Below are 26,291 nucleotides of genomic sequence, written 5' to 3'. Positions count from 1 at the left end.
ACTGAGAGTCCACTGTATATCAATTAATCTTGCAATATGTAGGTTTTCAATACTTCTTACATAATTTTTAGGAGGCATTTTTGAAGGGGTAAGGGAAACAGTCACAAGTATTTTGACAACTTTGAGCTGGCCAAGGATGTGTGTCTTTGGGGCCCCTTCTACACTGCCATATTATCCAGTTCTGATCCCAGGTTATTTGCTTTGAGCTGGATTATAGTTTGGTTTGTTCATTGCTTAGACCAGGGGTCCTCAAACTAAGGCCCGGGGGCCGAATGTGGCCCTCCAAGGTCATTTACCCGGCCCTTGCTTAGGGTCAACCTAAGTCTGTAACGACTTGAAAGTACACAACAGCAACAACAGCAATCCTATCTCATCAGCCAAAAATAGGCCCACACTTCCCATTCAAATACCAATAAATTTATATTTGTTAAAATTGTTCTTCGTTTTAATTATTGTATTGTTTTTAAGTGGTTTTTGCACTACAAATAAGATAAGTGCAGTGTGCATAGGAATTCATTTTTTTTTTCAAATTATAATCCGGCCCTCCAACAGTTTGAGGGATTGTGACCTGGCCCTTTGTTTAAAAAGTTTGTGTACCCCTGGCTTAGACCATAGGTCTTTCACATATAGGAAAAACACACATAAAAACCAGGTTATTAAATACAGTACAAAATACACCATTAAAATATAGAGACCAGAACAAAGGAATGGTTGCAGAGAGTACTCATTGTAATTGCTTTCCAATTGTGGTTCTGTTTAGCCACCTTTGTGTCCATGGCTTCATTTGCTTACAGCCCTAATCAGCTGTTTCAGGATTTTAAAATGTAGACATGTGTTGGAGCAGTCTACACCAGCATATAGGAATGAAATCATGTGTTTTCTTTGAGTGGAGGGATATACAGTCATGCGAATATGCACATATTTGGGGCAAAATTGGGTTTTAAGTGCACCCTTTTAAACACATGTTTTTCAGCTGTTAATCCAAATCAGCGCACATTTTCCTTAAATGTAATTTAGACACTACCCCTTTTATCCCAGTTTCTTCTGCATTTTAGGGCCTGTGTAGATTTCTGGGCCCAGCTAGCACAGGGAGGTTATGCCAACATATGTGGACTTCAGTGGGCATATGGCCATTTCAGGCTGTAAAAGTACCTTTTACCTCATGCTATCCCACTTCAATTGGCCTAACTTTGAGTTAGGATTGCACTGCAAATCTGTCAAAGTGTGCATTTTAAAATTATTTTGATATGTGTGTTTTTAAAAGAAAAACCGACACACACACACATAGCCTTTGTGAAAATAAAATGGAATGAAATTATAGGTTAAAAGGTACAAAAGTGACATGGTCCAGAAATAGTTTCATCCATCACCACCTCTTTCTCTTCCATACTTGCATGTCACTGTGCAGAATACCATTCTGCAAGCAGCCCCAGGGAAATAATGACATTTCCAAAGTCCTTGGGAAACTTCATCTCCAAGGAGCTGCTTAAAATGCAGAGAGAAGGGGAAAAACTCTTCTCTTCTCTCTCTCCCCACTGTTGTCACAAGCAGTTTACCAAACAAGTAAACAAAGTTTGTATTAGAAAGACATTCAAGTGTGTGTGTGATGAGGAAGTGCCAAATGAGGCAAGAGGACTGGATGATATAGATTTAGAAGTCTGGGTGGGTAGATGAGGGTAAGAACAGAATTGTCTTCTGAACGATACTAAAATTTGGGAAGGCTTGAAATCTTCCCTTGTATCTGATGCAGCCACTACAAGCATATTCCGAGTGCTTTCTTTTTCGGTTTAGTAAAGCCTTGTTGTCAACCATAGTAGCCCACCAAAATGTTTTGGAGCAGCTCAAATGCCACTGACAATTCAATCTTCAATTTCCTGTCTGATTGTATCCACTTCAGAATTATAGCAGTTTGACACCTCATTAATTTGAGAGTGTTTTTTTTTTTACAATGTTATTGTAATAAAGAGCTTAAAATATTATCATGAATTTTCATAGGGCGCTTCCAGACTGAGCTAAAACCCACACAAAAATAAGTTAAAATAACCCACTTCCGCATGGATTCTAGTCCCCAACCTAAACTCGGACTTTCCCTGGGGTGTGTGGGAGGGGCTGCATGCCATCTCGAGTCAATTTGGGATGGCATGAAACCACCCTGAATCCCCAGATTTTGCCCCTAAAACTTACCCAAAAGAGGTTAGCAGCTACACAGACTGTCTGTAGCATCCTCCTGACCGGAGGAAATGGAGACCCAGGAGATGGGAGTAGGGGACTCCCCTCTCCCCAGCCTCCTGAGTCACCATTTCCTTCAGCCAGGAGAACACTACAGAAGGCTCTGTGACTGCCAGCCCTTTGGGGTATGTTTTAGAGGTAAAATTGGGGGCTGGGGAAGGGGTTGGGCACCCTCTCACACCTTTGAGCTTCAGAAGCCCAAAAGTGTGAGATGGCTGTGGAGATTGGCCCTCAGTATCATGGAATGACCTTTCATTAAGGTCCAGATTGGATGACATATTTATTTAATGCAAAGTAAACTGGGAAACCCTGGTTTGCTCCACATTAATTCGCTTTTACCAGAGGCGTCATTTTGATGCCTCCAGTAAAACCGAGCTAAGTCTTGGATTAAAGACCTGTCTGGAAGGGCCCTTCAAGTGTGGTTCCTGTTGTGAACCTTTTAGTCTCCTCACAACTCTGTACTGAGCTGCCTTGATAACAGTATAAAGAATGAGGCTGCTAAATGTAAGCCATTTTGAGTCCACCTTCGGGGGTTGAGAAGGAACGGGGTAGAAAAATAATAAAATAAATAAAACACAGTAGACACAGTTGGACATCACATCATAAGCCAGCAAGTTAAAACTTATGATTCTTCTTCCTACTTCATCATTAAGTGCAGTGTTTACCGATCTCTGCTCCTCCAGGTGTTTTTAACTTCAGCTTCCAGAAATCCCAGCCAGTTTACCAGCTGTTAGAAATTGTGGGAGCTGAAGTCCAAAACATCTGGAGGAGCGGAGTCTGAGAAACACTGATTTAGTGATTGAAAATACATTATGTTCAATTGCCTAATATTCCCATTCATCATTAAGTTTTGGACTACAGTGTTCCCTCACTTATCGCGGGTGTTATGTTCCAGGACCACCTGCGATAAGTGAAAATCACTGGAGTACACGCCTCCCAAAAGGGAAATTTGGTTCACAACCCTGTGTCTTTATGGGCTCCCTGCAAATTACTTGCTCCTATTTTTATCTCATTAGAGTTTTTAAACATTTTATCCTGTACATGTGGCCCACCCACTGTTACTGTGACTGTGTTTATTGTAATGTTATTTTGTTATTGTATTCATATGTTTTTAATATAATTTTTATGATATTGCTTGTTTATGTTTCTGGTTTTATTTTGATGTAAGATGTTGTCCAGGCTTGGCCCTATGTAAGCCGGTCCTCACAGGTAATGGGTGTACAGTACAGTGTCCTCTCACTACTTGTATATTTTAAATTCATTTAAAAAAAACCACAAAACTTCCACTGGAAGATGAAATTTGGAATATATTTTTTAAACAGTTTACTAGAAAAGAAATGAGGGAAATTAGAAACCCAATGCTGAGTAACATACTGAAAGTATGGAATAAATATAAAGGGAGGTTAATAAAGGAGGGATCAATTATAACCCCAATAGTGATGGAAAAGAAGTTCCCAATTTTTTTAAAAAAAAGTAATGGATAAAAAGGTAAGGGAAATAAATTTAGATAGGATAGGGGATTGGATGAAGGTGGAAATGAAGAGGGAATTGATGTTGGAAGAGTTTAAAGAAATAAAATTGTCATTGTTTCATTGTATACAATTAGAACAATGGTTAATAAACTGGAAAAAAAATAATAGAAATGGAAGTCAACTCAATCAATTCGAACAAATAATACAGAAGGGAAGGGCTGTAGAAGAACATGAAAACTTGAGAGGTATAATTAGCAAAATCTATAAGATACTAATTGAAATGAAGGATGAAAAAATAAAAAGTGTACCCTTAAGGAGATTTGGGAAGAGGATTTAGGGATAAAAATAAGTGAAATAGAGTGGCGACAACTATGGGGACCAAGACATTTAAAAAATTTATCGATACGAGTTAAAGAAAATTATTATAAGTTAATATGGAAGTGGTACTTAACACCGGTAAGAATAGCATATATGAACAAAAATAACTCAATAAATTGTTGGAGAGGGTGTCAAGAACCAGGAACATATATACACATGTGGTGGCAATGTAAATATGTAAATAATTTTTGGGAGAAAGTATTTAGAGAAATAGAAATTATAATGAATATGAAAATAGATAAAAGTCCTAGTATAGCCTTACTATCATTATATAACAATAAGCAATTGAAAAAGGAGGATAAAGAAGCGATAACAAACTTATTAACTATAGCAAGATTGGAAAAAAGATAACTATAGCAAGGAATTGGAAAAAAGAAATGAATATACAAATAGAGGAGTGGTATAAGGAAGCATGGAAAATAGCAATAAATGATAAACTGACATGTATATTAAAGGTTTAAAAAGGTACATGGAAACAAAGCGATTTTGATGCTGTATGGGGAAGATTTGTGGTAAATGGATTAAAAAATAAGGAAGGAAAATTACCGTCACAAGAAGAAATGAAATTTTGAACAAATGAAATGTAAGAATGGTGGCTTGAGACAGGTGGAGGGGAGCACTGTGGTGAAAAAAAGGAAAAAAGAGAAAAGGGGGGGGGGGAATGTCAAAGCAAAACAATAAAACAACATGTTAAAGAGGTTGATGTACATAATGCAATAGTATGTAATAAATGTGATAAATCAATAAAAAATTATTAATAGAAAAAAACCCACAAAACAGTGTGTCCATGAAAAGCGAACCACGAAGTAGTGAGGGAACACTGTACAACTAAAGTTTTTGCATGATTGTTAGTAAAAAATATCAATGAATTAGGAATAACAGGTTAAATCTGTCACATTATTTCTGGATTCTCCTTGACTCCAGGCTGTTTAAGGTTGTAAAGGTTAATGCCTGCACTTTAAATTAGATCTGGAAACATGTTGTCAGCCAGTGAAGATGACAGAGTGTCAACCAGCCCCCTGTAAACAGTCTCACTGTCCTTGAACTGAATTTTCAGAAAGGCTGCATAAGTACAATGCAATACACCAAATTAGAACTTAATTGTAACTGTCTAACTGGAGTTGCAGTTATCAAAATTAAACTAATAAAAGTGTTCTTAACCAGCAAGACCATTTGTTCTTCCAATTATATTGTTCAATTCAGAAGCAAACCCCTCCCACCAAATACAAGTTTAATTTTTGGAGAGGTCTAATCCTCTCTAAACTAGGTTGTATTTTACTTAACTGGCTACATGATTTATCCAATAGCAGCATACACATCTTAACTGAAAAGGGTTTAATTTCATCCAGTTCATTGTTATGCCTAGATACTAATTTAGGGTATGTATTACTTCACCTTTGCAAGTAAAAAGAAAAGATAATGCTCAGTGTTTTCTGTATATTGATTGTACTTTAGACCACAGCTCTAGATAATGTCTCCCAGTGATGTAACCTAATGTAGAACTCAATAAAGGCTGGTGGCTCAAAGATTAGTGGCAAGATATGTACTCTAGGTTATAGTCGGAATTTTAAAAGGCGCTAAAGCTCAGGAATGTAAACAATGTAGAAAGAAGATTGTATCATTAATATGCCAAGATGCTGTATAGAAAAAAAGTCAATGAGATTCTTCTTCGTGGTCTCTGTGAAAATCGCACTGATGGTACTTTTAGGTGTTTCAATTCTACACACCTATTAACATGTCTCTAAAATTTCTGGCTTTGGGTCTTGACCAGTTTTCACATCCCCTATTTTTAATATGAAATCCTGATATTTTGGATTTGAACCAACATGGCTCTCAGTTAGTATCTGAAAAGGCTTTTAGGCAATGAACGCCAGTAAAACAGCACTATATGGTGCAGCTCCTGATACACACACACACACATATGCACATGTGTGCATGCATGCACACACACACACAGGCTTTATTTGCATTCAACAACAAATCACAACACAAGCATATACAACAAGAGGAAGTCACAGATAAAAAGAAAACATATAGAAAAGTCACTAATTTCAAGGATAAAATTTGCAACAGTTTCACAAAAGAATGCATCAGAGTTGTTCAGAAGATAGGAAAGTTTATAACACCCTTGCCATTGAGAATACTCTGAAAAAATGAAATTCCTGTATTTCATCCATATATTATTATATTTGAGGCAAACAAATAAAGAATGCTGAAGCATTTCAACAGAAAACAAGTCATAAGAGCAGACCCTTTTGGAACATTCCAAAGGCACATACACACATAAGCTATATATTGGAAATAGTAATTATTAAATTGCAGGAGTAGCTATTTCTAGATGCTTCTACTTACTTACTTAGGCAATCCCTCGTTGTCCGAGTAGGATGGTCTTCCAGGGTCAGTGTGCAGTGTGTGGTGTGTCCGTAGGTGACTGTGGAGCTCTATTCTTGATCTGCATCTTCTAGGATGAAGGTAAATGTGAAGAGATTGAGTCATCTTTTTTCTATAGCTGGTTCCTTCTTGTTTATTCTGGAGTGAGAATTACAAAAGTAAAAAACAAACAAACATTGGTGCACTTGTAATGTTATGATGTCTGTATATGTATTTTATTTTGTATATTTTAACTCTGTTTGGGCTTAGACCCCATGTAAGCCGCCCCGAATCCCTTTGGGGAGATGGTGGTGGGATACAAAAATAAAGTTATTATATTATTATGAATTTCAAGTAGTTCATTTTGTGAAATTTGTTAAGAAAAATAATTTTGATGTTTGGGTACTGATGGAATAAAGGAATGTGCCAAAATCAGTATGACAAATACGTTTCTAGATAAAATATGGAAGTTATGAGAAAAAAATAGTGTTGATACATGTTCAGTTTGTGGTTTACAAAGATGCTGAAATCACTTTCACGTGTATTGTTTCCAAGCAGATGGTACTTATCCTACATCAGTACACTGAAATGTAGTGCTGTACATTTCTTCTTGTTGGAATTTGTTTTGTCAGTTTTGACCCAGCTCTAATCTGTTACGGTAATTTTGGGTTCTGATCATTTCCTCTCGGGTATTAACTGTCCCTCCCAATTTGGTATCATCTGCAAATTTCATAAGCATTCCCTCTATTCCATCGTACCAGTCACTGATAAAGATGTATAGCATTGGGCCCAAGGTAATACCCTGTGGCACTCCACTGGTCACTTCTCTTCAGGATGAAGAGGAGCCATCAGACTGGCAACAAAGATCCGCCTAGTCAAAGCCATGGTATTCCCTGTAGTAACCTACGGATGTGAGAGCTGGACCTTAGGGAAGGCTGAGTGAAGGAAGATCGATGCTTTTGAGCTGTGGTGTTGGAGGAAAGTGCTGAGAGTGCCTTGGAAAGATTTGAGAAAGATTTGAGAAGAGATGTAAAAGAAATGGATGAATTAATAACTTCACCCCCAAATAAGAATGGGTTTGGTGACTGCGAGAAGATCCAACCAGTCCATCCTCCAGGAAATAAAGCCCGGATGCTCACTGGAGGAAAGGATACTAGAGACAAAGTTGAAGTACTTTGGCCACATCATGAGGAGACAGCAAAGCCTAGAGAAGACAATTATGCTGGGGAAAGTGGAAGGCAAAAGGAAGAGGGGCCGACCAAGGGCAAGATGGATGGATGGCATCCTTGAAGTGACTGGACTGACCTTGAAGGAGCTGGGGGTGGTGACGGCCGACAGGGAGCTCTGGCGTGGGCTGGTCCATGAGGTCACGAAGAGTCAGAGACGACTGAACGAATGAACAACAACAACATCCCCCATTTTATTAGATTGTTTGTGAGAATATCATGTGGACCTTGTTAAATGCCTTACTGAAATCAAGATATGCTACAGCATTCCCTTCATCTATCAAGGTTGTCACTCTATAAAAAAGAGAAAGGTATGGTTTATGTGACTTCATGTGCTTTTGGGAAACCTGGCTTGACTTTTTTGTGAATATGGTATTCCTTTCTAAGTGCTTACAGACTGTCTGTTGATGATCTGCTCTAGAATCTTTCCTGGTATTGATGTGAGGCTGGTATTGATATAAAGGATCCTCTACATTTATTTTATTTTCTAGTTATGATGAGTAAAAACCCAAATAAAATTATTTAAATACATCACTTATTGCATTCGAGTTTTTATGAATTATCCTTTCTCCCTTAGCAAATTTCTTTTTAAGGGTGTTAGATAAAAGTTTTGTATTTTTATTACTATATTCATAATATTACCTTTTCAAATAAGCCAAAAGAAAACTATATTTCTGTTTCATAGAATAATTGAGTCATAGAGTTGGAAGAGACCACATGGGCCATCCAGTCCAACCTCTGCCATGTGAGAAACCATCAAAGTACCCCTTAGAGATGGCTATCCAGTCTCTTCTTAAAAGCCTCCAAAGAAGGAGCTTCCACCACATTCCGAGTTCCGCAGAGAGTTCCACTGTTGAACAGATCTTACAGTCAGAAAGTTTTTCCTAATGTTCAGGTGGAATCTCCTTTCCTGTAATTTGAACCCATTGCTCTGAGTCATAGTCTCCAGGGTTGCAGAAAACAAGCCCTTTCTTATGACATTCTTTCAGATATTTAAACATGGCAATCATGTCTCCTCTCAATCTTCTCTTCTGCAGACTTTCTAAGGGCTCCAGATCTTCTTTGGGAAAAGCCTGTCCAAATCCTCACATTTCCTGTCCTGTTGACATATTTTTCAGAAACCTTGGTTGACTTCTAGTGAGCATGGCATTCCTTTCTAAGTACTACAAATCATCAGTGATCTGCTCTAGAATCTTTCCTGGTATTGATTTCAGGCTGACTTGGTAGCAGTAAGGACCCTTTATTTCGGGTCAAAACAATGTGTGATGGGGTCCGTGACAGTCCCTGTTCTGTTTTGAAGATTGCCATGGTGAAAAGGGGCAGTGAGCTGTCCTCAGCAGTTAACTGTCATCCTTCTTCATATAGTGCATAATAACGCCTTCCCTTCACAATTTTCTTTAAAAAAATATTAATGGCAGATATAGCCTACTACAAGCATTGTAGAACAGAGAACAGGCAGTTTTCATTTGCTGGTTTGTTCTAATTATAATATTGTACTTAGAGAACTGTCATTGCTGTTTATAGAAATGCATGATTATTCCTTCCTATGGACAGAAGTGGTTTAAAACAGCATCCGTGTCTCAAGGGTCCAGTAGGTTTAGATGCAGAACAATTGGATCCCATTGAAAACAATGTTTTAAGCAGCATCCCTGTCTTAAGGGTTCAATGTGTTTAAATGCAGAACTATTGAATCCCATGGAAAGCAATTGTTTAAAACAGATTTGCATGAAGAAAAATACTGGGGGCAGAGACTTAATGCCTATGTGTAATGAGGAAGATAGAAGGCACCTACGCGGAAGCACTAAAAGTCTGATGAGAGAAGAACAAATGGAAATGAGCAAGGAGTACTGGGAGATAAGATCAGCTCCTGATTCCTCTCTTTACTTAACTTAATGATGCCTCTCAATGCTGCTGTCTTGTGCAGCCCTACCATTATATTGTTCTTCTTTTTGCTATGGACATAACCAAAAAAGCCCTTTTTATTGTTTTTTAAATCTTTCTAGCACATCTGAACTCATCGAGCACTTTGGCTTTTTAAACTTTCTCCCTACATATGCTAGTGGTTTCTCCTTTGTTCCATTTCTTGTACATGTTCTATTAAAATCTTCACTCAATTGAAAGTTTTTTGAACATTCTTTCCAGTTTCATTCAGCACCTCCTATTTTAACTCCTCATTGGAACTATTTGAAATTGTGCCAGATATTTTTAATGTATTTATTGCTTTTAAAATGTATTTTTATTGCTGTTGACTTGTTTACGTGAATTGTTGTGTTCTAACTGTTTCTTGTCGGTATCTAATGACTGCCAATTGTAAGCCATCCCGAGTCCCCCTTTGGGGATTGAGAAGGATGGGATACAACTGCTCTAAATAAAATATTTATTTATTTATTTACTTATGATATTTGTACACCGCCTTTCTTAGCCCGAAGGCGACTCAAGGCAGTTTATAGTCAGCAACAATTCGATGCCCCAACAGACATAAAATACAATTAAAAACATTTAGCATATAATATAAAAACCATACATACTAAACCATACATTTATCATATAATATAAAAACTACATCTTCTTAGAGGTTTGGCAGTGGCCATTCCATACGCTGAAACTCTTTGAGGTTCTCTAGTACTAGTAATGTGGGTCACCAATAATTTTGATGGCATTTCCCTTGAAAGCTCAGGTTCATAGTTTAAGTATACTACTAGGGCACATCCAGATAGCTCTTTAAAAGCATTTTGAAGTGGGGCGACCAGATGATATCCCAGAGAAAAGTGAGAGCATTCGGTACAAAGCAGGAAAACTCTACTTTGTGCCAAGATTTTTTGTTAATGGGAAAGAAGCGGGTCTTCTTGAAAGACCTGCAACTTTCCAGCTGTGGGGGCTATGTAGATGGAGCCAGGGATCATGCTGTGTGACTTCTGGTGCCCATCTACAGAATCTGGCTTGGGTTCCTTGGGCTCCTGGAGCCCAAGAAACTCAAGACAGGACACAACCCTTCCAAAAACCATACCAATTACGCACTTGGAGAAGGCAGTAGAGGAGGAAAATTGCTCCCCCCCCCCCCCATTCTCGAGGCCATCTTTGGTACAACCCAAAAGAGGTCCAGAGGAAATGGAGGCCGGGTGAGTTATTTTACTATTAAAAATATTTTTAAGGGGTTTTCTTTTGTGACCCGGTACTCTACTAGAAAGTACAGCAGGGCATCTGGACCCCCCCCCCCCCCCAGGAAAGCACATACAACACCAGCACATCAGCATGGATGTTGAACTCATTGGGTCAAAGCAATGCCAAAGCTTGTGGGGATCAAAAAGAAATGAGGGAACAAGAAAAAATTGCAGTTTATTCATAGACATGTCAGGAAAAACCATACCCAATACCACTGGTTGCAATTCTGTTACTATAGTTCCACTATTATACCTGCTTCTAAAGAATTATCACATGTTGTCTGGACAGTTCTCCTGGCAACTCAACCTACTTCATAAATAGCACCTGTAGACATCTTATTCCTTCATGCTGATAGTGTTCCATCCATTCTTTGTAGTTGCCGAAGCTGTAAGAAGTTCCTACATGGCAACGGGAGCTGACTCAGTCCCATAGCATGATATTCCATGAAACAGATTTCATGTCAATACATTGCAAAAGCATCTTCAGGTCTTTTCTAAACAGTTTCTAAACAGTCCATCTGTCTGGTATGCAGGATAGTATGTTATTCTGTGTTATTCTTCCCTCAAATCTATCACTCAACTAAATAATTTTTGTTAAGAATTTCTTTTATCATGCATTTGTTGTATGTGCCAGGATTCTAACTGTTTCAAAGAAAAATCTCACTGTCACGCATAGTACTTTATTTGTTAACAAACAGCAGAAACAACCTACACGTGGCATTTGTTGTCAGAACTGAACAATTACAACAGTATCAGTTTTCTGAAAGGTCCTGCGTTGGATGATGAAAGTCCATGGCAAGCTATTTTGTCAAGGTTTACAATGATGAAACAGGCAGAATCAAAAACTAAAACTGTTTGTGTCTTAACACACAAATTAAAATTCAAAGTGGATATTTTTTTAGAGACCAAAACCAATTATTTCTCATATTTGTATTCTGTCCTTCTCACCCCTGGAGGGGGACTCAGGGCGGTTTCACAACAGGGCATTCATTCAATGCCAACAACAGTAATAAATAATAATAACAATTAAAACAATTCATTAAGGCATTAAATTACTAAAACATTGTATTGTCAAAGACTTTCATGTACGGAATCACTGGGTTGTTGTAAGTTTTTCAGGCTATATGGCCATGTCCTAGAAGCATTCTCTCCTGACGTTTTGCCTGCATCTACGACAAGCATCCTCAGACGTTTGTTCAGAGCCATCGAGGTCTGTGTTATTCGAGGCTCAAGCATCTCATTGGATGCTTGATTCTAAACCTGTCTAACTCTCACCTGTATGGTGGTAGGCACTTGGGAGTTATTGTCGAAGGCTTTCATGGCTGGAATCACTAGGTTCTTGTGGGTTTTTTCGGGCTATAGGGCCATGTTCTAGAGGCATTTCTCCTGAAGTTTCGCCTGCATCTATGGCAAGCATCCTCAGAGGTAGTGAGGTCTGATGGAATAAGGACAATGGGTTTATATATCTGTGGAATGGCTGGGATGGGGCAAAGAGCTCTTCCCTGCTGGAGCTAGGTGTAAATGTTTCAACTGACCACCTTCATTAGCATTTGAAGGCCTGGCTGAGCCTGGGAAAATCTTTTGCTGAGAGGTGTTAAGATGTGCCTGGTTGTTTCCTCTCTGCTGTTTTGCTGTTGTAATTTTAGAGTTTTTTTAGATTTTTCTTCACACAAGTCACAGTGTTTATGGTGGAATGGGAGCCTACTTTCCTGTCTGAAGCTGGCAAAGTCAGATACATCACTACCCATCTCGAGGGAGAGGCATCAGAGTGACTGATGAATTTATGCGACCTAGCTACAAGCAATTTATACTTCTCAGATAACACATATAAAGGAATAGTATCATTGTGATAACTGGAAAAAAGTCAAGGAGAGGTAAAGTCACTGCAAAACATTTAAGGGCATAGAAAAAAAAATCCACACACACACACACACACACGAAGCAAAATCCCTTTCCAGCCTCCACAGAATAATCCACTTTGGATTTTAATAATACTAAAATATGAGATTCAATATGTTTTCTTTGTCACAACACTTCTACTTGGACTGGGAAAAATATTCCCTTTGATGTCAGCTTACATGTGATGCATCTTTTAAGAAAATATTTTCTGCCATGCAGACACACTCTTTCTCTCTAAAGCATTCCTCTGTTTAACCATCATGGGAACAGTAATATTTCAAAAGATATGAGTTTGATCTATGTTTTAATTTGAGGAAACATTCTGAGCATCACTATTAACATTAGCTGGTAAAGGAAATTGGGAATTACTTTTGACAAACTTACTTTCTCTTTAACTGTAGTTAGTTACTTATTGCAAGTAATATTTAGCTAAGAATGAAAAGGGCATTAGTTGAATACATTGTAACAAAATCAGAGTGACATCATTTTCTATGGTGCGTATGTCCTGTGTGCCCTGGGCTCAACATTGGGTTTGAGGTCGAATTGAGGGATGGATTACTGGAGGACAGGACATGTTGCTGGGAGATTCCCACTAGGCATCCTCAGGCAAGCGTGGTGCTACCATTTTTTGATGTGTAGTCACTTCACCCATCCTAGAAAGTGAGATGTCCCTGTGAACATTGAATAAACTACATAACAAAAGAAATGCAATGCTTGGAAGGATGTGTGCATAGGAGGTGCTTCTTTGTGGGTTTATGACCTGGTGGGCTCAAGGGCTGATGGTGGAAGTTGCCACAGCAAATCGGGTCATCCAATCAAAATACAAGTGAATGATTACAATGACGTGAGAACAAGATACTGTTGGTTGATAATAGATATTCAAGGGAAATTTTAAAAATAAACCTGCAGCTGGTGTGGCGGTGTGACCCAAAAATAATCTGATTCAGTGAACACTAGGACTGTGGCGCAGCTGGCTGAGAGTCAGCTGCATTAAGATCACTATTGACCAAAAGGTCATGAGTTCAAAGCCAGCCCAGGTCGGAGTGAGCTTCTGACCAATTTGTGTAGCTTGCTGTTGACCTTTGCAGCCCGAAAGACAATTGCATCTGTCAAGTAGGAAATTTAGGTACCGCTTATGTGGGGAGGCTAATTTACAACGCCATAAAAATCTCCAACAAGCATGGAAATAATGAGGAAGTACTTAATCAGTGTCACAAATGGACGGTGAAGCCACAGCTCCCCTGGTGGCCAGAATACACTCATGAAAAAAAGCTGGAATGTTAAATAGCCTCTGTGTGTCTGTCTATATATGTTGTGTGTCTATGGCATTGAATGTTTGCCATGTATATGTACATTGTAATCCACCCTGAGTCACCTGCAAGGTGAGAAGGGCAGAATATAAATACTGTAAATAATAATAATAATAATAATAATAATAATAATAATATGGTGTAATGGCCTTTTGTACTGATTTGAATACAAGTGGGGAAAATGTATGGTTACCAATGCAAGTTGAGCCCAGATTATTATGAGAAGTGGTCTAAACATGAAAGTAATTTATGTTTTATACACACTTTTTACACATAGCATGACGGTAATTTTATACAATATTTTAAATCATTTTGTGCGTGAAGCAAAATCTGTACTGAACCATCAGAAAGCTGAAGTTTTACTATTTCAGTTTGGGATTTTTTAGTACTTTGAATTTCAGAGTTCTAGATAAGAGATGCTCAGCCTGTGATGTTTCAGCAAAAGCTGCATCCATTGCACTTTCTCCCGTGTTTCTTTTAAAGTCCTATCATTTATCCTCCAGCATATTAACTAAGGACAATTAATTAAATTAACTTCCTAATAGCAGGCAAGAGAGATGTGTGGGCAACAGGATTAAGGATGGAACATGCCAGGCTGTGTAGTGTGGCAGACTTCTCTTGTCATAGATATAGCATTGCCTGAGTAACTTGATAAATTCAGTTGATTCAGTTATCCAATTAATAACTGACAATTTTTATCAAACTGCTTTAAGAGAGTGTGTTTTTGCATCAGTTACTCCATCAAATTAAATGTAAGCCCCAATGTAGTGAGCCCTTTGATATCCATTGATGTTTGATTTCAGGACCCCCCCCCCTCTTCTCAATATTTTTGGATTATTTGAAAAAATATTTTCAAATACTGAATCCATGGATACAAAATCTGTGGATATGGAGAAACAACTGTATTCTTCAGTACTGTGGTTCTAACAACAGAGTACACAATTCAATGGCAGAAGAAATGTTTTAGATACAAAAGATCTCCGTTTCAGTACCCATCCTCTCCAGTTAAAAGGAATTGGAGTAGCAGGAGAAAATACTCTTAATGTATTGTCGAAGGCTTTCATGGCTGGAATCACTGGGTTGTTGTAGGTTTTTCCGGGCTATATGGCTATGTTCTAGAGGCATTTTCTCCTGACGTTTCGCCTGCATCTATGGCAAGCATCCTCAGAGGTAGTGAGGTCTGTTGGAAGTAGGAAAATTGGTTTATATATCTGTGGAATGACCCGGGTGGGGCAAAGGACTCTTGTCTGCTGGAGCTAGGTGTGAATGTTTCAACTGATCACCTTAATTAGCATTTGATGGCTTGACAGTGCCAGAGTTTTTTAATATTGGCATTTAATTTTTAATATTTACCAATATTAAAAAAAACTCTAAAATTACAATAGCAAAACAACAGAGAGTAAACAATCAGGCACATCTAATCACCTCTCAACAAAAGATTCCCCCAGGCACTGCCAAGCCATGAAATGCTAATTAAGGTGGTCAGTTGAAACATTCACACCTAGCTCCAGCAGACAAGAGTCCTTTGCCCCACCTGGGTCATTCCACAGATATATAAATCCATTTTCTTACTTCCAACAGACCTCACTACCTCTGAGGATGCTTGCCATAGATGCAGGCGAAACATCAGGAGAAAATGCCTCTAGAACATGGCCATATAGCCCGGAAAAACCTACAACAACTCAAAATACTCTTACTCTGTAGGATGATTACCAATGGAGATAAAAAAAATAGTAGACTGGCTAGATCAAAAGTCTTACTCATTAGCAATAAGGTTTCATCCTATTCATGAAAGTTAAGTGGCAATCATACTACATAAAAACAATACAAACTCTGGAATGTTGTGTGGTTTCAACATGGCAATACAGCCTTCGACAATACACTTCATTTTAGACAGAATTATTGCTTCATGACAATGTTTGTAAATGCCTATGTTATAATATATCTCTTTTGTTCCCTTCTTCTTCTCTTACAGCTTGTGGCCAATGCTATCCTTTTTGTCAGTGTAAATTTGTATGGAGTCTTTGTGAGAATTTTGACAGAAAGGGCACAGAGGAAGGCTTTCCTTCAGGCCAGGAATTGCATAGAAGACAGGCTGAAACTGGAGGATGAAAATGAAAAACAGGTCAGTTGAAGCATGTTCCTGTTTTTGTAAATCACATATTTTTCTTTACCACCACTGTACCCATGCAACCTGCTGCACAAGAGGCCCATCTACAAGGAGAAGAATGTAATTGCAAAATATATTTTAATTTCTGGAGCCCACAGTTGCTTTGCTTTTTCTTGTTACCAGCAATGAAAAACACAGCAGGTGTGGCTATTTCAGTGCTGAATATCAGCTGCAGACAATCAAAACACACACAACGTATAATTGTAAGACATTCTGGTTGGCCAATTTGTTTATTTACTCTATTTTTATCGCATTTTTCTCCTGATATAGGGACTCAAGGCAGCTAACAGCAAAACATAACACAATGCAAATTAAGAAACAAAGCAAATGCATGCAAATATGAGTATACAAATTTAAAAACATAATTAAATCTTTGTGATGCATAAAAATTAAAATACTATAAAAATACTATAAAAATACAGTTAAATTTGCAATGACAAACTACATAGGCCCCTTACATAGCCCCACTTACACCATTCAAAGCAGTCTGACCATCGTCATTTCCTAAATGCTTGAAGGGAGAGGTACATTTTACCTGGTTGCAAAAGGCAAGCAGGGATGGGGCCATCCTGATCTCTCTAGGAAGGAAGTTCTAGAGTCTAAGAGCAGCCATTATGGTGGGACAGAGAGAAGGCCCTCTCCAGAAGCTTGTAGAGTTTTAGCAGGTTCATACAGAGAGAGACAGCCCATCAGATAACCTTGTCCCAAGCCATATAGGGCTTTATGGGTCAAAACTATGAATTTTGTGGAGCTGTTGCAACAGGGAAATTATATGCTCCCTGTACTTACTTTACTTAGGCCCAGAAATCCTAACAGCTGGTAAACTGGCTGGGATTTCGGGGAGTTGTAGGCCAAAAACATCTGGGGACCCCAGGTTGAGAACCACTGACTTAGGCGATCCCTCGTAGTCGAGGATGATGGTCCTCCAAGTGTAGTGTCCTGGTGATGGGTCCATAGGTGACTATGGAGCCCTATTCTTGATCTGCATCTTCTCCTACAGCGAGGGCATCTGTTTCCGGGTGGAAGGCAGTCCCAGTCGAGGTTAGCTTGACATGCCTTCCTCTTGGCACGTTTCTCTCTTTCGCCCTCCATTCGTGCCTCTTCAAATTCTACAGCACTGCTGGTCACAGCTTACCTCCAACTGGAGCGCTCAAGGGCCAGGGCTTCCCAGTTCTCAGTATCTATGCCAGAGTTTGTAAGGTTGGCTTTGAGCCTGTCTTTAAATCTCTTTTCCTGCCTACCAACATTCTGTTTTCCATTCTTGAGTTCAGAATAGAGCAACTGCTTTGGGAGATGGTGGTCGGACATCCGGACAACGTGGTCGGTCCAGTGGAATTGATGGCGGAGAACCATCGCTTCAGTGCTGGTGGCCTTTGCTTCTTCCAGCACGCTGACATTTGTCTGCTTGTCTTCCCAAGAGATTTGCAGGATTTTCCAGAGGCAGCGCTGATGGAATCGTTCTAGGAGTTGCATGTGACGTCTGTAGACTGTCCACGTCTCGCAGGCGTATAGCAGGGTTGGGAGGACAATAGCTCTATAAACAAGCATCTTGGTCTCCCTACGGATGTCCCAGTCCTCAAACACTCTCTACTTCATTCGGAAAAATGCTGCACTTGCAGAGCTCAGGCAGTGTTGAATTTCAGTATCAATGTTGACTTTTGTGGAGAGGTGGCTGCTAAGGTAGCGGAAATGGTCAAAATTTTCCAATGTTACGCCATTAAGTTGTATATCTAGCATTGGAGAGGGATTGGCTGGTGACTGCTGGAAGAGCACTTTGGTTTTCTCAATGTTTAATGACAGGCCAAGCTTCTTGTCTGCTTCTGCGAAGGTGTTTAGAGTGACTTGTAGGTCTTCTTCTGAATGCACACAGATGACGTTGTGATCAGCATACTGGAGTTCTATAACAGATGTTCTTGTAACCTTGGTTTTGGTTTTCAGTCTGCTGAGGTTAAATAGCTTGCCATCTGTCCGATAGATGATTTCCATTCCGGTGGGAAGCTTCCCATCAACAAGGTGCAGTATCATAGCGATGAAGATGGAGAATAAAGTTGGGGCAATAACACATCCCTGATTCCACCTTAAATGGGTCACACTTGCTGTCCAAGACTGTTGCCATCATGTCATCATGGAGGAGCCGCGGGATGTTCACAAATTTGTCAGGGCACCCAATTTTTTGGAGGGTGGTCCAGAGAGCGCTGCAATTCACTGTGTCGAATGCCTTTGCAAGGTCAATGAATGCCATGTACAGAGGTTGATTTTGTTCCTTGCATTTTTCTTGGAGCTGTTGTGCAGTCAAAAGCGTGTCCACTGTTCCTCTGGAGCAGGGGTCCTCAAACTTTTTAAACAGAGGGCCAGGTCACAGTCCCTCAAACTGTTGGAGGGCCGGAATATAATTTGAAAAAAACACGAATGAATTCCGGTGCACACTGCACATCTTATTTGTACTGCAAAAAACACATAAAACAATACAATAATTAAAATGAAGAACAATTTTAACAAATATAAAATTATTAGTATTTCAGTAGGAAGTGTGGGCCTACTTTTGGCTGAAGAGATAGGGTTGTTGTTGTGTGCTTTCAAGTCGTTTCAGACTTATGTTGACCCTGAGTGAGGGCCAGGTAAATGACCTTGGATGGCCGCATCCGGCCCCCGGGCCTTAGTTTGAGGACCCCTGCTCTGGAGGGATGGAAGCCGTTCTGGGATTCTGGGAGGGTGTCTTCTGAGAGGGGCAGAAGGCGGTTTGCAAAGATTCTTGCGAGGATTTTCCCAGCGGAGGATAGAAGGAAGATACCTCGATAGTTTCCGCAGTCTGTTCTTTCCCCTTTTTTGAAGAGGGTAATGATGGTGGCATCCTTGAAATCTGCTGGGATTTTCTCAGTCACCCACACTTTTTCTATGAGCTGGTGGAGATTCTCATTTCCCAACAGGTCCTCATTGTTGGATGCCTTGGCTGTTTGGGATGCCTGATGTGGTACTTTCTCTCAGTGAGACTTCACAGCTAGGGCTGGCACCTTGGTTTTCCTCTTTCTTGACTTGTCTGTTTTTAGTTTGTTCTCCACCTCTTTGCTGTTTGAGACTTTTCTTCTGCTCCCTGGGCTTCCAATGCCACTCTTTTTTCATTGGCATCCTTTTTCCAACACAGCCGCTGATTAGGACCTAAGTCCAAACAAGCACCAGAAGCGAGGAAGCTAGTCAATATCAACAGTCCAGTGTTAGTGACGCTGGGTAGAAGAGTCCAGCTGAATATCCAGAAGTCTGGTCAAAAGTCAGAAACACAACGTACAAAGAAAGAAAGACACAAATGCTAAGATTGAAAATTCCACAAGTTGAAGTCAGAAGTATTTTGGTATCAAGCCAGGAAGCAACAAAAGTCCTAAATCAAGAACCAAATGGGTGTTGAACTCAAGCCAGATAATGACATTGTCTGCAGTAAGAGAATCACAGCACTGAATGACATCAGCTGCTGCTTGATTAACTAGCATTTTCAGATAAACTACTAGACCTCTGGACCCCTGTCTTCTGTAAGTGATGCTCTGAAGACCAAGTTTAACCCTTTTGTAGCTTTCTCAGGCGTGCTTTTTTCAGCTTGTACAGACTGCTGTGGATTTTTGCTTTTGCTGGGGGCTCATCTTCAGCAGTGGCAACGAAAGGCATGACAGACTGCTGGGAGCTACAGACCTCCATCTCCTTTGCTAACTCTTCTAGCAACTATTGAAGCTGGCCATTACAATCAGGTTGATGTCAGTTCTTCTCTTGGGAGGTTTTCTGCCTTTCTTTTCTGTGGATTTGGCTGGCAAACCTTGCTTCTCGCAAACCTTGCTTCTCCTTCTTTCTTTCACAATTTCTCCCTGACTAGCGAGGGTTGCCCACCTCATCAGGATATCTGGGTTGTCCCAGGACAGCACTCATTCCAACAAATCTGTCTTCAACCAATTCCTAAAAAGCCTGAATTTTATAGGCCTCTTTCCAATCTGGGATTTTGTTGTTCATTCGTTCAGTCGATTCCGACTTCGTGACGCCATGGACCATCCCACGCTAGAGCTCCCTGTCGGCCGTCACCACCCCCAGCTCCTTCAGAGTCAAGCCAGTCACTTCAAGGATACCATCCATCTGTCTTGCCCTTGGTCGGCACCTCTTCCTCTTTCCTTCCATTTTCCCCAGCATCATTGTCTTCTCTAAGCTTTCTGACTTCTCATTATATGGCGGAAGTATTTCATCTTTGCCTCTAATATCCTTCCCTCCAATGAGCAGTCAGGCTTTATTTCCTGAAGTATTAACTGGTTGGATGTTCTCACAGTCCAAGGCACTCTCAGAATTTTCCTCCAACACCATAGTTCAAAAGCATCTCTCTTTCTTTGCTCAGCCTTCCTTGTGGTCCAGCTTTCACATCCATAGGTTACTACGCAGAATACCATTGCTTTAAGTATGCGGATCTTCATTGCCAGTGTGATGTCTCTACTCTTCACTATTTTATCTGGGATGTAGGTAGCTAATTTTCTGAACTCAAGGGAATATTCCAAAACTAATAAGGATTCCTCCTTTAGGTTCATCGGTTTAGCCCGAGCTTTATCCTGGCAGAAAGGATCTTAGAAGTGATCCCAAAGTATCCAAATTGTCCAGTTCTGGAGTCCCCATATCATTTAAGATAAGCACTCAGCTCAAAGCTGCTTGTTCCAGCTGTGTCAGCCACATATTGCACCTTATATAATCGTTCATCAAGGAAATCTGGTTCCCTCTTGACCATGAAAACTGCTAATCTTTTGAGGAAAAAAGGGAATTTGTCCAGGTCTCCATCAAAAAAGAGCTCTCAGTTTCATCTAACCTTGTTTCCTGGAGTTTCTGTCTCTTCTTCCTTCACTGGGAAGATAATAAAACTAAAGTTGAGGGCCCTGGGCTGAGTCCTTCTCTCCTATGGCTGGTGTCATCTCTTCCCAGCAACATGGGTAGCTCCTTCAGCTACTCAATTTCTATTCTTAACTCTTCCACCTCCTGACTCAGTAGAAAAGGGGGTTTGTTATTCCCATCCTATCTGGCACTTGGCTTTTTGGCACTCCTTAACTTCCATAAGGGGTTGTATCCCCTCTGGGCAGGTGTAAAGGTCCATCAACTCACTAGTGTCTTGGGACACAATAGCCTTCTGCGGTGTGGATGTCTCACTAGCCACTCCAACTTCAGCTTATATTCGACTGAAAGATCATGGCTTTTTTCTCCTCCTGTATGTTTGCCAAGTTAAAATAAATAAACATTAGTTCATTAGTCCTGCTATTACTTTGCATTGTTCCTGTTCTTTTTCCTGGGAAGTGCCCAATTTCCTAGCTCTTATCAGTTCAGTTGTAAACAGTCTTTTATTGCTTCATCACACTGACAAACCCACTCATTCACATGGACAGATGTCTGGACAAATGATCTGCCTCTAAAACTTGATATATCACTTTGTATCCCATAACACAACAGTTATATGCCCCACGTTGACATTTATGGTAGAACTTCTTTGATGGTGTAGTTGGATAGTTGCTGCGGTTTGAAATTGGCTTCAGATAGCATTATATAGTCAGCGTAGATGAACCCGTCATTATCATGTCACCTCTTAACCTTCTCTTCTTCATGCTAAATATATTCAACTCCCTAAACCACTCCTTATAGGACAGCTTCCAGACCTTTTACCATTTTGGTCACCCTCCTCTGGACACATTGCAGTTTGTCTATATCCTTATTGAACTGTTTCCACAATTGGCCACAGTATTCCAAATGACGTCTGACCAAAGCCAAAGAAAATGATACTATGAATTCCCTCCATCTAGACAGACACTATGTACCTATTGAGTATTGCCATTGGCTTTTTCCACTGCCACATCACGCTGTTGACCCATGTACTGCTTGTGATCTACTAAAACTCCTAGATCTCATTCATATGTTCTGTTGTCAAGCCAGGTATCACACATCCAATATTTCTTCATTTTACTTCTGCCTAAATATTGTAACATACATTTCTCCTTGCTAAAATTTATTTTATAAGTTTTGGCCCTGTATTCCAATTTATTGAGGCCATTTTGAATTCTGGACCTGTTCTCTGCTGTATTAGCGACATCTCCTGATTTGGTATCATCTGCAAATTTGACAAACATGCTCTCTATTCCATCATCAAAGTCGTTTATGCAAATGTTGAATAACACTGGGCTCAGGACAGAAACCCTATGGCACCCCATTAGTTGCTCCTTTCACGGATGAAGAGGAGCCATTAGTAAGTAATCTCTGAGATTGGTTGGTCAGATAGTTATGTACCCAACAATAGCACTGTCTTTTAAAAATATTGTTATTATTTAATCATATATTTTATTACATTTTTACAATACACAGGATACTTTATAACAATACCAGAATAAACCATAATTTTAATTCTTGCTTTTATCTTTTTTGCTCTCTCCCCTCCCTTTAATTATAAATGAGTATACTTCCCTGTCAATCTTCTTATCAAAATGTTTTACCCTACTTAATTGTCTATTTTATTGATAATAATCCTGTTGTCCCATAGTCATCATTTATCCCAAACCATACCTGATCTAATAATGGTTTAAATGTATTATTGTTGTAATCCATATGAATAGTTTTCATATAGTCTCAAACAAATTCTGTTTTACTCTTCATTTTCTAATCTTACTTTTATGCTAATTTTTTAGATAAAGGAATGAATTGTTCAACCAATTCTTTACTAATTGATTCTCTATTTTCTTTACTTTGACTATCTCCATCCTCAAAACTGACAATAGACTATTTGAGTAATATCCCCCCCTTTTTTTGATCATGGGGCCAACATTTGCCCTCCTCAGGTCTGCAGGGACATCTTCTTTTCTCCAGGAATTCTCAAAGATATTTGCAGATGGTTCTGAGATTACTTCTACCTGTTTTTTTATCTGGCCCTGGAGACTTGAATTCAATTAGAGTAACCAGGTATTCCCATACTACCTCTTCACCTATTCCATGCAACATTTCTTCTATTACAACATCTTTTCCTTTTCCCCAGGTTAAACACTATTTTCATTTGGGAGAAGGTTATGGCAAAGAAGGTGTTGAGCAGTTTTGAGTCGTCTTAAGGAGAGAAAAAGTGGGGTGTAATAATAATAATAATAATAATAATAATAATAATAGTTCTTTCTTTTCTGTGTTCCCTGTTAGCATTTAACCATCTTCTCCATGCAGTGGTTGTATCACTTCCTTTTTCTTCTTTTTGCTATAGACACACACACACACACACACAAATCTATCATTATTATTTTTAATCTTTCTAGCAAACCTGAGCTCATTCTTTACTGTAGCTTTTCTGACTTCCTCTATTTATCTGAATTCTTATTTGGTGAATTCCCCCCTTTTATATTTCCTCCACATATTCGTTTTTAATCTTTGTTCAGTTTGTAGACCTCTTGATCAGATTTATCATGCATTTGCCAGAGACTTTTTCCTGGTCTCCATAAAGTATAGCCCATCTTTAGCTTGTAGTCCTTCATTTAAAATGCAAAGATCATGGTCTCAGAAGCTCAAACTCTCCTGTTGACACCATTTGTGTAGCAAGTCATTTATCTTTCTATACAAGTCATTTATCTTTCTATCTTTCTATACTATGATAGAAATGTAAGCTTGGTAGATGGTTGGAAGAGCTATGGATGTAAGAATGCTCACAATATTCTTATAGAAAAGCTGGTGAGATGCAAGCTAGACAGTGTAATTGTCAGGTGAATATGTAACTGAATCCAGATAGTAACCACCAAAGGTTCTCCTTCTTCCTGGAAAGGGGTTCTGAGTGGGATGTCACAGAATTCTCTACTGCACACTGTTACTCAACATCTTTATAAATGTCTTGGATGTTGGAATAAATAGCATGCCTATCCAACTAGCAGATGACACCAGAGTAGATCTAGGACCTTGTCAGATGCAGTCTTCTCTGCATCTTCTCCTCATTTCTGTATACTTCCAAAATGGAGTCTCATGGAACCCATCACATGATGCAGGGCAACACTGTCAGGCTCCATTTTGGCAACGTCCAGAAATGCAGCCCAGAATGACTTTGGAGGAGTCAGATGTTACCCAACTCCTCGTTGAAGAAAATGAAGAAGTGAGAAAGGATGTGGAAAGGACAGGAAACCACATGGGATGGGAGGCCATCGCGGAAGATAGGGAAATACAGTAGGGAATGAAAGAGGACAGTTCCCTCCATTTCCTCCCTCTTTCCTCCTGCCCGTTTGATGAGGTCCCTAGTTATTTAGCCAGTATAAGAAATGTCCGATTTTGAGGAGAAGGTTGGCCATATTCTGAATTTGACAACATGCTTATTTCCAAGTCTAGGAAAGTGACACATGAGGCCAAGTAACATTAGAGTGCGCTCATGATAGAAAATATAGTGATGATGATGATGATTTATTTATTTATTTATTTATTTATTTCAAACATTTATACCCCATTCTTCTCTACCCTCGAGGGGTACCCAGGGATGATGATTATGATAAATAATAATAATAAAAACTTTATTTATATGACAATGATAATAATTATTTAAAGCTATTCAAACAGAAAACCATACAAGTTAGGAGAGGCTTCAGTAGGTTATTTTGTCCAGGTCTACAGGAAAGGACATGAGACGACCCTTCTGCAGAAGACTTTCTTTGGCCCAGAGATATGGGATAACTATTAATCCTTTGCTTTTTAGTAAAGTGCTTTAGTATCTTATGGATGAGCAACTTCAGATGTTCTTGGAGAAAACATTATTTATACCAATTTCAATTTGACTTCAGGGCAAGATTGCTACTGAAATGGCCTTAATGTCAGATACAGGCCCTCTCCTTTTCAGAAAATAAGCTCACTTTGAGGCAATAAAGCTTTATTTAAGAACAACAGGAACAAACTACTATAAGCACATCTACACTGACCACTTATGGCAGGTTAGTTTGAAAACAGTATTGAAGAATGTATTTTGTTGTTCAGATTGAATACATTGTAAACACTGGAACCTGTTTGAGGGCTTGATGGTGGTTACACACCTCAAACTGGTATCTCTAAAGAATGTCATTTTTCGTTCATCACCCCACTGTGAAATGTGCATGCGCACATCACTGGTTTGCTTGGGGTGTCTGCACAGTGATTCGCATTCTGTGCAGCTGATTTTGCAGGGTGGTGTGGTTTCTTCTACAGCATGCTGATGTGCTTTAAAGGTTTCATTTCAGAGATTCATCTGACTTTGCTTTTGCCAGATGACTGGCCTTAAAGCATGCTGCAGTACAGTTTCATGGCATGCATTGTTTAGCCACTGTGTTTTTGAGATAGCTTAAAGCTGCATTAAACTGTCAGTGTAGATGGGGCCCAGACTGCGGTTGTTGTCAGAAATGGCAGGCATTATATGTATCATATATTTATAGGTTATACAATTCAAATACTTCACATTACATTTCCATTTACCAAAACAGATTACAAGCAGTGCCCAAGTTACAAACAAGATAGGTTGTGTGGATTTGTGCTTAAGTTGAATTTGTATGTAAATTGGAACAGGTACATTTTTAAGTGTAACTTCAGAGATAGAGAGAGAGAGAGAGATAGGATATCATAGGGAAGGGTCAACACCCTTGTGGTGTTTCTTTCGCTCTCTGTGCCCTTGTTTAGATTTCTTACTTTATATCCCAGTGATAATTGGATTTTGAAAAAAATGATTTGTTGTAGAAATAAGGATTGGTGATAAAGCTTTAATTGGGACACCTTTTCTCAGTGATAACTCTTTCAGGAGTAAATTGCCCTTTTGAAGTGGTAGATTTCTCACACTTGCTGTTGTCTTACTCCATTGTTAACTAGGAGTGGTTTGTAAGTCAGATGTTTGTAACTCGGGGACTGCCAGAATACAACTTTTCATACTATTTTCCTTCATTAGCTTGGTAATCAAAACATTGTCTCAGTCCTAGTTTCTCCCCTTTTACATAAGAAAGACCTTGGTTATAATCTTCTTCTAAAAACAATACTATTAATCAACTCAAACAAGAAATGCCTGTGTTCCTATCAAGGTTTTTGCTGTGTCACTCACCACCAAGCAATTACATTTT

The 26,291-nt window shown here is 39.3% G+C and overlaps 1 protein-coding gene across 2 annotated transcripts in view; it reads left to right on the top strand.

The window, feature by feature from the left end:
* Positions 1 to 26,291, top strand: part of ADCY1 (adenylate cyclase 1) — a 148,488-nt gene that overhangs the window by 50,650 nt on the left and 71,547 nt on the right. For both annotated transcript variants that reach the window (XM_060781541.2, XM_060781540.2), the window contains exon 2: positions 16,021 to 16,170. In XM_060781541.2, coding sequence (XP_060637524.2) covers positions 16,021 to 16,170 — 150 coding nt within the window. The remainder of the gene's footprint in view (positions 1 to 16,020; positions 16,171 to 26,291) is intronic.

Source organism: Anolis sagrei, chromosome 6 (assembly GCF_037176765.1).
Source record: "Anolis sagrei isolate rAnoSag1 chromosome 6, rAnoSag1.mat, whole genome shotgun sequence".
Lineage (NCBI taxonomy): Eukaryota > Metazoa > Chordata > Lepidosauria > Squamata > Dactyloidae > Anolis > Anolis sagrei.
This window is presented reverse-complemented; position numbering and strand designations above follow the sequence as displayed.